Source organism: Bubalus kerabau, chromosome 5 (genome assembly GCF_029407905.1).
Source record: "Bubalus kerabau isolate K-KA32 ecotype Philippines breed swamp buffalo chromosome 5, PCC_UOA_SB_1v2, whole genome shotgun sequence".
NCBI classification, from domain to species: domain Eukaryota; kingdom Metazoa; phylum Chordata; class Mammalia; order Artiodactyla; family Bovidae; genus Bubalus; species Bubalus kerabau.
In genome coordinates this window covers 127,827,241-127,842,968 of record NC_073628.1, presented here as the reverse complement: position 1 = coordinate 127,842,968, position 15,728 = coordinate 127,827,241, and the positions used below count along the sequence as shown (strand labels likewise).

The 15,728-nt window shown below is 42.4% G+C and overlaps 1 protein-coding gene across 24 annotated transcripts in view; it reads left to right on the top strand.

Moving 5' to 3' along the window:
* Window positions 1-15,728, top strand: part of HHAT (hedgehog acyltransferase) — a 354,036-nt gene that overhangs the window by 184,065 nt on the left and 154,243 nt on the right. For 20 of the 24 annotated variants that reach the window (XR_008715105.1, XR_008715106.1, XM_055583064.1 and 17 more), the window contains one exon: window positions 9,290-9,421. The exons of the other annotated variants lie outside the window; for them this stretch is intronic. Coding sequence is in view for 18 of the 20 variants with exons in the window: in XM_055583064.1 (XP_055439039.1) it covers window positions 9,290-9,421 (132 nt within the window). In the remaining 2 variants the exon portion in view is untranslated. The remainder of the gene's footprint in view (window positions 1-9,289; window positions 9,422-15,728) is intronic. 24 annotated transcript variants of the gene reach the window in all.

The window sequence follows — 15,728 nt, the reverse complement described above, 5'->3', positions numbered from 1 at the left end:
GAAGAAGAACGGGTTTTCTTTTCGATGCAGTTGGTGCCACAGGAGGGTTTTAAGTAGGGGAGTAACAGGATGGATCTGTGACAGGCTGAGCTAGGAATTTAGTGACATTAGCCGTTACCATGCTGTTCCCCTGCAAGCTGGAGCTTGGTGACCCAAGAAAAGTCTCTTTGACAGCCAGCTTCTGTGAAAGCCACTCTGTGCTGAGTAACAATAGCCCCAGACGATCCTTTAATTTCTTTCTGCTTTTGTTTGCTTGGTGTGTTGTACAAGGCATCATGATACACATGGCCGTGAAACTGGAGGCAGTTGGATGGTGGTGGAACCCGGCAATACGCCTTTGAAGAAAGGGCTAGCTCTGGGAAGCCCACTGGGATGGGGTTTGCAGCTTTCTCGTGGGCACGCATAGCCATCTTGTCACTTGAGCACCCTCCCTGTGGGGTCTCTGAAAGCCTGGGTCTTAGCCCTCAGCTCCTTTCTCAGGGCTGCTGCTCTTGGATGTCAGCCACCCTCATGACAGGAGACCTCCGTCTAGAGCACTGATCCCTGCTCTGGGCAGCCGGAAGGAGAACACCATCTGGTTTGTTCATGAAAGCTGCTGCACAATGAGTCGGTATATTCTTCCCCCATATCTCCCTTGGTATATTCTCAGTTTTTGTTGAGAACGCAGCCGCTTCCTGGCTTCCCCCATCACGACTCCTGTCAAAGACAGCGTTTCTCTTTCCCCAGACTCGAACACCTGGAAGGATCTGTGGTCCTTTCCTTTGGAGAATTTTAGGGTAGAAGAGCCTTGATGACTGTGCCCCGCATTACAATACTTTTCAGTTCTTAGACGATTTCTCAGATCCACTCTCGCTTCCTTCCTACCCCTACCACTTCTGAGGAAAAACTTTGCAGAATTATTCATCTTCATGGCTGCGCTATATCGAGTTGTAATTTAGAAAATCTAGATTAAAAAAGAAACTCTTGATCCTCCAAGAGTTGAAATGCATAATTCACTTCCCACCATACATAGCCTTTATCAATATAGATTTTCCGGTGAATACATGTATCCTTTAAAAAAGTTGAAAAGAGCCCCTGGTGAATTAATTGAGAAAATCTGCAACGTCGCCACATAATTTTAAGTGCACAAAGCTCTGGGTCAAGGATGCTGCTGAGCAGGATGGACTGTAAGATCTATGGTCCAAACCAGTGAAGGCAGAGTATTTATTCAACAGGACATTTGGTAAGCGGTGGTGGTGGTGGTTTTTGTTGTTGTTGTTGTTGTTTTTTTAACTCTTTTCCTGATTCCTGGGGATTGTTCTGACTTGTCAGATTTCTGAACTGGATAGAAGCCAGAAACTTGCTTTCCTTTGCAATAAAAGTATCAGATTCCTTCTCCCCTCTATTTATTTTAATTTTACTTATTTTTTAATTGGTGGAAAATCGCTTTACAATTTTATGTTGGTTTCTACCATACAACATTGGAAATCAGTCATAATTATACACACACACACACACACACACACACACACACACACACCCCTTCCCTCCAGAGTCTCCCTCGCCTCCCCCATCCCACCCCTCTAAGTCATCACAGAGTGCCAGGCTGGGTTCCCTGTGTTATTTAGCAACTTCTCACTACTATTTCACACATGGTAGTGTATATACGGTCAGTGCTACTTTCTCAATTCGTCCCACCCTCACCTTCCTCTGCTGTGTCCACAGGTTGGTTCTCCACTAGGTTCTTCAGTATCGTTCTTCTAGATTCCATATGTATTTGTTCATATGTGATACTTGTTTTTCTCTTTCTGCTTAGCTTCTGCTGGGAATGACACATGAAGGGAGGGGCATGTGGAATGCGTTCTGGCGAGCCGGGCGGCAGTGCCGTCCAGCAGGTGTCTGGGAGGAGCCGCTCGCCTGAGCCCAGTGGCAGGCACAGCAGAGTCCCCATCAGAGCAGTGGTGGTGGGGTTTGTCAACAGTGCCTGACTGCCCAGCCCCAAGCCTGGCTTCCAGACCCTCTCTCAGAGGTTGTGCAAGCTGCTGATCCTTCCTTATAAAGTTCCTTTCCTGTTAAAACTAACCAGAGTGAGTTCTGTTATTTGTGGTGAAAATATCTGCTGTAGCTACTTAGCAAGTGATGTTTGGGATGTCTCGCTCAGCAGGGGGAGTCCGTGATCTTCACTTGGCTTTGCCCGCCAGCTTCTTCGATTCCACACACCAGAACTGAGCAAAATTGCAGCTATTTTTGCATAACAGAAGCAGCCTGTGGAATGGAAAGGGCAGTGGATCAGATACGGAAGGCTGTGGCTCTCGTCTGCTTTACCACTCTCTGGCTGCAATGATTCTGTGCAAGTCACGTCTCCCCTTGGGGCCTTAGTTTTCTTATTTGTAAAATGAGAAAATAATATACCAAATGAACTCTAAGGTCCCTTCCAATATCAGCAGCCTCTGAGCAGCTTTGGTGTTTTTATTATTACAGAGCTGCTTCTGTTGTCCTGACCTGCACTATTTAATACAGTAGCTACTAGCCACTTGTGGCTATTTAAGTGTAAATGGTTTAAAATCCAACAAAATTACAAATCTAGTTCCTTAGCTGCACTGGCCACATTTTAAGTGCTCCATAGCCACACGTAGCTACTGGCTATCATCTTGGACAAGGCAGATAATAGAACATTTCCGTCATCGTAGACATTCTCCTGATGAAACACTGGTCTACATGATAATGACATTTGTCTACTTCCTTTGTAGAGATGCTGGCCGTTCTGTTGTATTTCTGCCCGCTTGCTTGAACGATCAACATCCCTCTTACTCGCCATTCACGATTCTTTCCATGGGTGTACACGCGTGCTCAGTTGTGCCTGACTCTTTGCCACCCTGTGGGTTGCAAGCCACCAGCCCTCTGTCCCTGGGAATCTCCAGGCAAGAATACTGGGGTGGGTTGCCATTGCCTTCATTCAGCTTGCCCCAAATAGAATTCCTTATCTACTCTTCCTCTATCCCAACCCCATACACTTTGTCCCATCCCTATTCTCCCCGTTGTCTCAAAGAGTGGCTCCTCACCCATGTTAACTAAGACAGAAACCTTGGGGTTGGGTTGGAAAGATTCTTCATCATACCCCCATATCCCCCATTTTGGTCCCTAAATTCCATCAGTTCCTCCTGTTAAATATTAACTGACCATGCCTTGTTGTCCCCATTCATATTGTATGCACTGTGATCGAGCCTCTCCTCATCTACTTCCCTTCTACTGTGAACTTCATCTTTGCTTTCTTCCTCATTCCAGCCTGTCCCCTCAGCCCACCCCCAGAGGAATTTAATCAAAGTACAGTTTACAGAAAACCCAGAAAAAGGCAGTTTTAATCAGCCATTCTCCTCCCTCCACAGCCATATGTTCAGCTGCCTTTTCCAGACTTAACCATTAGCCTCATGAGCAGCTGTGTTAAACTTCTTTCTGTTCCCTGAACGAGACTCGCTCATTCATTTTCTTCTTGGTATGTGTGTTTGCTTCCTTCTGCCCGTATAGACCTTCTCAGCACTCAGTCTGGAGGTCACCTCTTTTGCAAAGTCCTTGATGACTCCCTGGAGAAGTTAGGTGCTCCCCATGGGGGTGCTCTGCATCTCAAAGGTCATGGTCGGTGGCTTGGGGCTCAGACTCGGGCATCAGCCTGCCTGAGTTCAAATGCCCGTTGTGTCACTATTGATTCTGACAAATTCGACATCTCTGTGCTTGACTTTCTTCATTGATATAATGACTGTTCATAGTACCTAATTCATGGGCCTCTATGAGGATTAAGTGACCTAATATGTTTAAAGTGCTTAAAATGGCACTCAGCCTAGAGTAAGCATTTAATCATTGTTCATTGGTGTCCCCATCCCTGGACTTCACTTGACTCCTTCGTGTACCGGGATGATAGCAGACTGAATGGTGAGTGATCACACCATCGTGGTTACTTGGGTCATGAAGATCTTTTTGTACAGTTCTTCTGTGTATTCTTGCCACTCTTGTTAATCTCTTTTACTTCTGTTAGGTCCATACCATTTCTGTCTTTATTGTGCCCATTGTTGCATGAAATATCCCCTTTATCTCTAATTTTCTTGAAGAGATCTCTAGTCTTTCCCATTCTATTGTTTTCCTTTATTTCTTTACATTGATTACTGAGGAAGGTTTTCTTATCTCTCCTTGCTATTCTCTGGAATTCTGCATTCAGACGCGTATATCTTTCCTTTGCCTTTCAATTCTCTTCTTTTCTCAGTTATTTGTAAGGCCTTCTCGGATGACCATTTTGCCTTTTTGTGTTTCTTTTTCTTGAGGATGATCACTGCCTCCTGTACGATGTTATGAACCTCTCTGTCCATAGTTCTTGAAGCACTCTATTAAACGTGATTCCTTGAATTTTTTTTTTTTTGTCACTTCCACTGTATAATTGTAAGAAATTTGATTTAGGTCATACCTGAATGGTCCAGTGGTTTTCCATATTTTATTCAATTTAAGTCTGAATTTTGAAATAAGTAGTTCATGATGTGAGCCATGGTCAGCTCCTGGTTTTGTTTTTGCTGATTCTATAGAGCTTCTCCGTCTTCGGCTGCAAACAATATAATCAATGTGATTTTAGTATTGACCATCTTTTGACTTCCTACTTTTGCATTCCAGTCCCTTGTGATGAAAAGGACATCTCTTTTGGGTGTTATTTCTGGAAGGTCTTGTAGGTTATCATAGAACCCTTCAACTTCAGCTTCTTTGGCATTAGTGCTTGGGGCAAAGACTTGGATTACTGTGATGTTGAATGATTTGCCTTGGAAACGAACAGAGATCATTCTGTCATTTTTGAGATTGCACCCAAGTTCTGCATTTCAGACTCTCTTGTTGACTACAAGGGCTATTCCATTTCTTGTAAGGGATTCTTGCCCAAAGTAGAAGATATAATGGTCATCTGAATTAAATTCACTCATTCCTGTCTATTTTAATTCACTGATTCCTAAAATGTAGATGTTCACTCTTGCCATCTCCTGTTTGACCACTTCCAATTTATCTTGATTTATGGACCTAACATTCCAGGTTCCTATGAAATAATGCTCTTTACAGCCTCAGACGTTAGTTTCACCACAAGACAGTCACAATTGGGCATTATTTCTGCTTTGTCTCAGCTTCTTCATTCTTTTTATTTATTTTTTAATTGAAGGATAATTGCTTTACAGAATTATGTTGTTTTCTCTCAAACCTCAACCTGATTCAGCCATAGGTATCCACATATCCCCTCCCTTTTGAACTTCCTCCCATCTCCCTCCCCATCTCACCCCTCTAGGTTGATACAGAGCCCCTGTTTGAGTGTTTTAGCCATACTGCAATTTCCCGTTGGCTATCTATTTTGCATATGGTAATATAAGTGTCCATTACTCTCTCCATACATCTCCCCCTCTCCTCCCCTCCCCCATGTCCATAAGTCTATTCTCTATGTCTGTTTCTCCATTGCTGCCCTGTAAGTAAATTCTTCAGTACCATTTTTCTAGATTCTGTGTATATGCATTAGAATACAATATTTATCTTTCTCTTTCTAACTTACTTCACTCTGTATAATAGGTTCTAGGTTCATCCACCCATTAGAACTGACTCAAAGGCACTCCTTTTTATGGCTGAGTAATATTCCATTGTGTATATGTACCACACCTTCTTTATCCATTCATCTGTTGATGGGCATCTAGGTTGTTTCTGTGTTCTATTGTAAATAGAGCTGCAGTGAACGATGGGATACTTGTGTCTTTTTAAATTTTGGCTTCCTCAGTATATGCCTAAGAGTGGGATTGCTGGGTCATATGGTGGTTTTATTCCTAGTTTTTTAAGGAATCTCCATACCGTCTTCCATAGTGACTGTATCAATTTACATTCCCACCGACAGTGCAAGAGTGTTCCCGTTTTTGCACACCCTCTCCATCATTTATTGTTTGTAGACTTTTTGATGATGGCCATTCTGACCGGTGTGAGGTGATATCTTGTTGTAGTATTGATTTGCATTTCTCTCATAATGAGCAATATTGAGCATCTTTTCATATGTTTGTTAGCCATCTGTATGTCTTCTTTGGAGAAATGTCTGTTTAGGTCTCTTTCCCACTTTTTGATTGGGTTGTTTTTCTGGTATTGAGTTGTATGAGCTGCTTATATATTTTGGAAATTAATCCTTTGTCAGTTGTCTCATTTGCTATTATTTTCTCCCACTCTGAGGGCTATCTTTTCACCTTGCCTGTAGTTTCCTTTGCTGTGCAGAAACTTTTAAGTTTAATCAGGTCCCACTTGTTTACTGTTGTTTTTATTTCTGTTACTCTAGAAGGTGGGTCATAGAAGATCTTGCTTTGATTTATGTGATTCAGTGTTCTGCCTATGTTTTCCTCTAATAGTTTTTTGGTTTCTGGTCTTGCATTTAGGTCTTTAATCCATTTTGACTTTATCTTTGTGTATGGTGTTAGGAAGTGTTCTAATTGCATTCTTTTACATGTAGCTGTCCAGTTTTCCCAGCACCAGTTATTGAAGAGGCTGTCTTTGCCCCATTGTATATTCTTGCCTCTTTTGTCAAAAGAAGGTACCCATACGTGCATGGGTTTATTTCTGGGATTTCTGTCTTGTTTCATTGGTCTATGTTTCTGTTTTTGTGCCAGTACCATACTGTCTTGATGACTGTAGCTTTGTAGTATAATCTGAAATCAGGACGGTTGATTCCTCCAGCTCCATTCTTCTTTTTCAATACTGCTTTGGCTATTCAGTGTCTTTTATGTTTCCATATGAGTTGTTAAATTTTTTTCTTCTATTTCTGTGAAAAATGTCATTGGTAATTTGATAGGGATCATGTTGAATATGTAGATTGCATTTGGTAGTATAATCATTTTCACAATACTGATTCTTCCTATCCAGGAATATGGAATATCTCTCCATCTGTTTATGTCATCTTTGATTTCTTTCAACAGTGTCTTATAATTTTCTGTGTACAGTTCTTTTGTCTCCTCAGGTAAGTTTATTCCTAGATAATTTATTCTTTTTGTTGCAATGGTGAATGGGACTGATTCCTTAATTTCTCTTTCTGATTTTTCATTGCTAGTGTATAGAAATACAAGTGATTTCTGTATATTGATTTGTATCCTGCAACTTTGCTAAATTCACTGATTAGCTCTAGTAATTTTCTGATACTATCTTTAGGATTTTCTGTGTACACTATCATGTCATCTGCAAACAGAGCTTTACTTCTTTTCTGATCTGGATTCCTTTTATTTCTTTTTCTTCATTGATTGCAGCAGCTAGGACTTCCAGAACTACCTTGAATAATAGTGGGGAAAGTGGGCACCCTTGTCTTGTTTCTGATCTTAGGGGGAATGCTTTCAGTTTTTCACCATTGAGAATAATGTTTGCTGTAGGCTTATCATATATGGCCTTTACTATGTTGAGGTAGGTTCCTTCTATGCCAATTTTTTGAAGAGTTTTAATCATAAACGGGTGCTGAATTTTGTCAAAGGCTTTTTCTGCATCTATTGAGATTATCATATGGTTTTTATCTTTCAGTTTGTTAATATGGTGTATCACCTTGATTTATTTGCATATATTGAAGAATCTTTGCATCGCTGGAATAAACCCAACTTGATCATGGTGTATGAACTTTTTGATGTGTTGCTGAATTCTGTTTGCTAAAATTTTGTTGAGGATTTTTGCATCTATGTTCATCAATGATATTGGCTTGTAGATATTTTTTGTGTGTGTTGTCTTTGTCTGTTTTTGGTATCAGGTTGACGGTGGTCTCATAGAATGTGTTTGGAAGTGTATTCCTTCCTCTGCAATATTTTGAAAGAGTTTTAGAAGGCCAGGCATTAGCTCTTCTCCAAATGTTTGATAGAATTCTCCTGTGAGGCCATCTGGTCCTGGGCTTTTGTTTTTTGGGGAGATTTTTGATCACAGTTTCAATTTCAGTGCTTGTAATTGGTTTGTTCATAATTTCTATTTCTTCCTGGTTCAGTCTTGGAAGACTGAACTTTTCTAAGAATCTGTCCATTTCTTCCAGGTTATCCATTTTATTGACATATAGTTGTTCATAATCTCTTTTTTTTTAAATTTTTCTACAGATAGTTTTTGCCATTTATTTTAAATCTCTTCATTGTGAGCTATAGCAGTCATAGAGAAAAGTATATAGAACATAATACACAATTTAATTTTTCTGCAAAGTAAATGTATCAGGTCAAGAAGTAAAACACTGCTATCCTGGCCCACCCCTCCACCCAATCCCTCCTATATATATCCCTTCCCCGCTGCAGTTCCCCCTTTCACAGATCATCTCTGTCCCGACTTTTATGGTCAGTCACATCTTTGTTTTCCTTTAAAATTTGACTGTATAAATAGACATCCATGGAAAATATTGTTTGAGTTTTTTATGTCAGAGTCTTTAAGTGTATAGAAGTGGATCCATCAGCATGTGTTCTTTGTGTCTGGCTGCTTTTATCAACACTGTGTGTGTGTGGTTCCTGCACATTGTTGCACACAGCTGTAGTTAATTGTCACTCTAGTCAGTATTTGGGCAATCAACAGGTGTTTACACATCCACCTAGCTTGTTACCTGTTTAGGGATTTGATGACTACATCAGCTCTGAGCAGTCTCACCTGTGTCTCTCTGTATTCAAGTAGACACATTTAAGTAGGCTGGATACCTTGGAGTAGAATGACCAAGTCATAGGTTATGTTCCTTTAACTTTACTGGATGATGATAAGTCATAATCTCTTATAATCCTTTGTATTTCTGCATTGTCTGTTGTAATCTTTCTTTTTTCATTTCTAATTTTATTGATTTGATTCTTCACTTTTTTTTCTTTATTAGTCTGGCCAAAGGTTTGTCAATTTTGTTTAACTTCTCAAAGAACCAACTTTTAGTTTTCTTTTTATTTCTGCTCGGATCTTTATGATTTCTTTCCTTCTATTAATTTTAGGGTTTTTTTTTTTTTTTTGGTCTTCTTTTTCCAGTTGTTTTAGGTGTAAAGTTATGTTGCCTATTCGATGTTTTTCTTGTTTCTTGAGGTAGGATTGTATTGCTATAAACTTCCCTCTTAGAACTACTTTTGCTGCATCCCTTAGGTTTTGAGTTGTCATGTTTTCATTGTCATTTCAGCCTCTTCATTCTTTCTGGGACTATTTCTCCACTCTTCTCTAGTAGCATATTGGGAACCTACTGACCTGGTGGGTTCAGTTTTCAGTGTCATATATTTTTGCTTTTTGGTACTGTTCTTGGGGTTCTCACTGAACCCTATGGTCGACACTGAAATCAGATTGATTATATTCTCTGCAGCCAAAGATGGAGAAGTTCTATACAGTTAGCAAAAACAAGACCGGGAGCTGACTGTGGCTCAGATCATGAACTCCTTATTGCCAAATTCAGACTGAAATTGAAGAAAGTGGAAAAAACCACTACACCATTCAGGTATGACCTAGATCAAATCCCTTATGAGTATACAGTAGAAGTGAGAAATAGATTTAAGGGACTAGATCTGACAGACAGAGTGCCTGATGAACTATGGATGGAGGTTCTTGACATTGTACAGGAGACAGGAATCAAGACCATCCCCAAGAAAAAGAAATGCAAAAAAGCAAAATGGCTATCTGAGGAGGCCTTACAAATAGCTGTGAAAAGAAGAGAAGCCAAAAGCAAAGGAGATAAAGGAAGGATATACCCATTTGAATACAGAGTTCCAAAGAATAGCAAGGAGAGATAAGGAAGCCTTTCTCAGTGATCAAGGAAAAGAAATTGAGGAAAACAACAGAATGGGAAAGACTAGAGATCTCTTCAAGAAAATTAGAGATACCAAGGGAACATTTCATGCAAAGATGGGCTCAATAAAGGACAGAAATGATATGGACCTAACAGAAGCAGATGGTATTAAGAAGAGGTGGCAATAATACACAGAAGAACTGTACAAAAAAAATCTTCATGACGAAGATAATCATGATGGTGTGATCATTCACCTAGAGCCAGACATGCTGGAATGTGAAGTCAAGTGAGCCTTAGGAAGCATCATTACGAACAAAGCTAGTGGAGGTGATGGAATTCCAGTTGAGCTATTTCAAATCCTGAAAGATGATGCTGTGAAAGTGCTGCACTCAATATGCCAGCAAATTTGGAAAACTCAGCAGTGGCCACAGGACTGGAAAAGGTCAGTTTTCATTCCAATCCCAAAGAAAGGCAATGCCAAAGAATGCTCAAACTACTGCACAATTGCACTCATCTCACAGGGTAGTAAACTAATGCTCAAAATTCTCCAAGCCAGGCTTCAGCAATATGTGAACCATGAACTTCCAGATGTTCAAGCTGGTTTTAGAAAAGACAGAGGAACCAGAGATCAAATTGCCAACATCCACTGGATCATCGAAAAAGCAAGAGAGTTCCAGAAAAACATCTATTTCTGCTTTATTGACTACACCAAAGTCTTTGACTGTGTGGATCACAATAAACTGTGGAAAATTCTGAAAGAGATGGGAATACCAGACCACTTGATCTGCCTCTTGAGAAACCTGTATGCAGGTCAGGAAGTAACAGTTAGAACTAGACATGGAACAACTGACTGGCTCCAAATAGGATAAGGAGTACGTTAAGGCTGTATATTGTCACCCTGCTTATTTAACTTATATGCAGAGTACATCATGAGAAACGCTGGACTGGAGGAAGCACAAGCTGTATCAAGATTGCCGGGAGAAATATCAATAACCTCAGATATGCAGATGACACCACCCTTATGGCAGAAAGTGAATAAGAACTAAAGAGCCTCTTGAGGAAAGTGAAAGAGGAGAGTGAAAAAGTTGGCTTAAAGCTCAACATTCAGAAAACTAAAATCATGGCATCCCGTCCCATCACTTCATGGCAAATAGATGGGAAACAGTGGAAACAGTGTCAGACTTTATTCTTCTGGGCTCCAAAATCACTGCAGATAGTGATTGCAGCCATGAAATTAAAAGACACTTACTCCTTGGAAGAAAAGTTATGACTAACCTAGATAGCATATTCAAAAGCAGAGACATTACTTTGCCAACAAAGGTTCGTCTAGTCAAGGCTATGGTTTTTCCAGTGGTCATGTATGGATGTGAGAGTTGGACTACTAAGAAAGCTGAGCACCGAAGAATTGATGCTTTTGAACTGTGGTGTTGGAGAAGACTCTTGACAGTCCCTTGGACTGCAAGGAGATCCAACCAGTCCATCCTAAAGGAGATCAGTCCTGGGTATTCATTGGAAGGACTGATGTTGAAGCTGAAACTCCAGTACTTTGGCCACCTGATGCAAAGAGCTGACTCATTGGTAAAGACCCTGATGCTTGAAAAGATTGAGGGCAGGAGGAGAAGGGGATGACAGGGGATGAGATGGTTGGATGGCATCACCGACTCAATGGACATGGGTTTGGGTAGACTCAGGGAGTTGGTGATGGACAGGGAGGCTTGGCGTGCTGCGATTCATGAGGTTGCAAAGAGTTGGACACGACTGAGCGACTGAACTGAACTGAACTGATGGGGTTCTCAGCAAGAATGCTGAAATAGTTTGCCATTCCCCTCTTCAATGCACCACATTTTGTCAGAACTCTCCACCATGACCCGTCTGTCTTGGATGGCCCTACATGGCATGGCTCATAGTTTCATTGAGTTAGACAAGATTGTGATCCATGTGATCAGTTTGATTAGTTTTCTCTGATTGTGGCTTTCATTCTATCTGCTCTCTGGTGGATGAGGATAAGAGGCTTGTTCAAGCTTCCTGATGGGAGGGACTGACTATTCCGAAAACTGGGTCTTGTTCTGGTTGTCAAGGCCATGCTCTGTAAGTCTTTAATCCATTTTCTGCTGATGGGTGGGACTTTGTTCCCTTCCTGTAGTTCAGCCTGAGGCCAAACTGTGGTAGGGGTAATGGTGGTAATGGGGACCCCTTCAAAAAGACTTGTGCTAGCCTCCCAGGACTGTTGTAGTCAGTGCCTCTGACCCCGTGGCAGGCCACTGTCGACCCTTGCCTCTGCCAGAGATTCCCAAGCACAGACAGGCCAGTCTGAATCAGTCTCTTGTGGGGTCACTGGTCCTTTCTCCTGGGTCCTGGTGCACACAAGATTTTGTTGTGCCCTCCAAGAGTCTCTGTTTCCCTAGCCCTGTGGAAGTCTGTGATCAAATCCCACTGGCCTGCAAAGTCAGATTCCCTGAGGGTTCGCAGTCCCTTTGCCATATCCCTTCGTTGGTAAATCTGTTGTGGGGCCTGAACTTTCACAGCAGTGCAAGCGCTTCTTTGGTATAATTGTTCTTCAGTTTGTGGCTCGTCTGCTAGGTGGCTCTATGGGGCTAATGGTGACCTCCTCCAACAAGACTTACACCACACGCCGTGCCTCCCAGGACTGCTATAGCCAGAGCCCCTGTCCATGTGCAGGCCACCGCAGACCCATGCCTCCACAAGAGTGAACCAAAGTGAAGTTGCTCAGTCGTGTCCTACTCTTTGCGACCCCGTGGACTATAGCCTACCAGGCTCCTCTGTCCATAGGATTCTCCCAGGCGAGAACACTGGAGTGGGTTGCCATTTCCTTCTCCAGGGGAGCTTCCCGACCCAGGGATCGAACCCAGGTCTCCCGCATTGCAAGCAGACGCTTTAACCTCTGAGCCACCAGGGAAGCCCAATGCCTCCACAGGAGACCTTCAAACACTCAACGGCAGATCTGGCTCAGTCTCTTTTGGGTTTCCTGGGTCCTGGTGCACACAGGTTTTGTTTGTGTCCTCCCGGTGTCTCTGGCGGGTATGAGGTTTGATTTTAAACGTGATTGCACCCCTCCTACTGCTTTTTGCAGCTTCTCCTTTGCCCTTGGTCATGGGGTATCTCTTTTTTGGTGGATTCCGACATTCTCCTGTCAGTGGTTGTTCAGTAGCTAGTTGCAGTTTTGGTATTCTCGCAGGAGAAGATGAGCGCACATCTTTATACTCCGCTGTCTTGGATTCCGGATTCCTGGGAAAGTGTGGCTGTAGTTAAAAATTACTTATGCATATGTTACCCTAGCATGTCTGAAGTCCTCACTTAGACAGTGGAATTGATGTATTGAAGGGAGAAGACCTTTGATAGAAAAATGCATAGTGTATCCTATTAATTAATATACTAGAATGGGAGGGTACTTTATCATTGATAAGTCAATAACAGTAATAATGTCAACATTTAAGATGACTACTCTTGTATTAATCAGAGAAGATTCATTTGCAATCAGAAAACCTCTACCCAAATGAGAAAGATGGGTGATCATACCATCAGTGAACTAGGAGTTTGGCATACCCTGCAGTCTGTAGGAATGAGGATGTGCTGATGTACCAGGGAGTAGGTATGAAGCTTCAAGTCAGTGTAGTTAGTGATTTTCTTCTCCAGCTTTTGTTTTGGGGGATTATCAAAATCCTGGTGTGCTTGTGGGAATATGTTGCTCATTTGAACATTAACAGTTAATGAGTGCCGTCTTGGAACCTTGGGATGGTTCCAGATGTTAGTTGCTATATAAGATCAAGGTGTGTTGCAGAGAGGATGATTTCTTGTGTTAAGTTGGTGGACATCACACAGAACATTAAAGCAAGAACAGATATGAGGAAGGGGGTCAACCTGCTGTGAGGGAGGGACATGGTCTGGCACCGCCTAGTTCCAAAAGATCAATGTTTTCCAAGAGTTGTTAAAAAAAATTTTTTTTTTTGCTTCCTGAGTGTAGTGGACATATGCTTCATACTCAGGCTGTTCAGTACCTTTTGAATGTCTTTCTGGCTTTGCAAAATGCCTGGCCTTCTGAACTCTACTTCCTCAAAGTACAAGTCAGTAGTCACTTTCTCGGTCTCCTTGGCAGCTAGTGCCAGAATGTATCCCAGGCTCTGTATCTCAGATGCATTAGAAGGATACCTTTGGAAGTGAGTCAGGAGAGGCATCCCACGGAAGTGTTTCTGGTGAGGGTGGCAGTGGCATCGGCAGTAGGGTCTGCCGGAACCGTCTGGTGGATCAGTCATCTCCCAGCCTGAGTCCCTGGCCCACCAGATATCTGATGGGCCAGGACCTAATGCCCTGGAAGAAATTTCTATTCTGCCTCAGTTAGCTAGAGTGGATTCTGTTGTTTACAACTAAAAACTCTGAATGGTATATGAGACTCTTAAGCATGAAAAGGACCAGGCCGTAACCAGTTCTGTTCTCACAGCAACTCCCCGTGCTGAGGCACCATGAGAATCTCAAGGTAATTGGATAAAGTTTCATCGTCTTGATTGTGCTGCCAATTCAAGGCGTTTCTGCTGTAATGTGAGGCATACAAATGTGAAAAATATGGTTACATGAAATGGCACACAAAAAGGATAATAGGATTTATGGAGAAATAGAGTTGGATAGGTCACCTCAAATATATGAAACGCCATCTAGAACACTAAGAAAAACCATAACAATCCTAACAAGACTAGCAGCTCAATTGGAAAGCCACACTGAATTGCTAGGCAACAAGTATTCTAGGAAGTATAAGCGTTTGCCTTAAAAGGTGAGGGTACACGGGTAGAAGCGGGGATGGAGGCTGCTGAGCTCTGAAGATGAGGGTAGAGGGAGGTGGGGATAAGTACTTGGAGGCTTTACACAAATTTGAGTGGTGACAGAGAAGGCTGCCCCTGGGTGCTTGTTTTGTGGTGGCCTTTTACACTGCGTCTTTGAGAACTGTGCGCTCCACGCGTCTGTGAGAGAACACGTGACCCCACCAGGCCAGTGGGAAAACGGAGCAGAAGAACGGGTACCTGGCACAGTGATGCAGTCGGCTTTGTTTGTGAGCTTTGTGTTCAGAGGCTTTTATGTGTATCTACATGCTAAGGGACTTCTCTGCTGATCCAGTGGCTAGGACTCCAAGCTCCCAACGCAGGGGGCCTAGGTTCAATCCCTGGTGAGGAAACTAGATCCCACAGGCCACAACGAAGAAAGATTCCACATGCCGCAACTAAGACCAGGCACAGTCAAATAAACAAGTAAATATTAAACGTATGCTAAGAACAAATACATGTCAACTGATACAGTTTATGTTTTATCTGGACACTGTTCTCTTACTATCAATGACAGATATACTGTGGTATTTAGAGAAGTGTGCTGTAGTAAGTGAGTATACTTGAAAGTGTTCTGTAAACCTTAAAAGCTAGAGGACCCTTGGCCTGTAGATAAAGGGACTGTGGGATAAAGCATTATTTAAGAGGAACCCCAGGAGAAGTGTGGACTGTCTTATTGCTGAAGGCAAGAGCTGTGGCCTCGCATAGCAGTTAGAGACACAGGCTTTGGATAGACCACCTGGGTTTGAGTCCCTCTTCTCCCACATGCTGGGTCTGAGCCCTGGTTTGATCATCTGTAAAATGAAGATAGTAAAGATTGTATCTTAGACTTGTTAGCACATGCGAAGTCCTTGGGGCAGTCTCTTGAATGATGGCTGTTGTTGACTTCTCATCCATCATCTACGTTATAGTTGGCTTCAAGGATAGGAAAGCTTGCATGAAAAACTTGCTGTCAGGGTCTAACCCATAATAGGCATTCCGTCCACATCTGTTGAATTTGAATCCAGTGAGAAAAATCCACAGAGACTGCATCCAGTGCTGTTTCCTCCTACCAAGTCAGTGTGGAAACGGTTTTCTTGGCCAGGATGGGATGCCGTGTTGGGGGAACTGATCTGGGAGCACATGCTGGACTGGTGGTCTGTGAGTCCTGGGTGCCTGGGGATAACAGAAAACCCCAGGGAAGGTCAGAC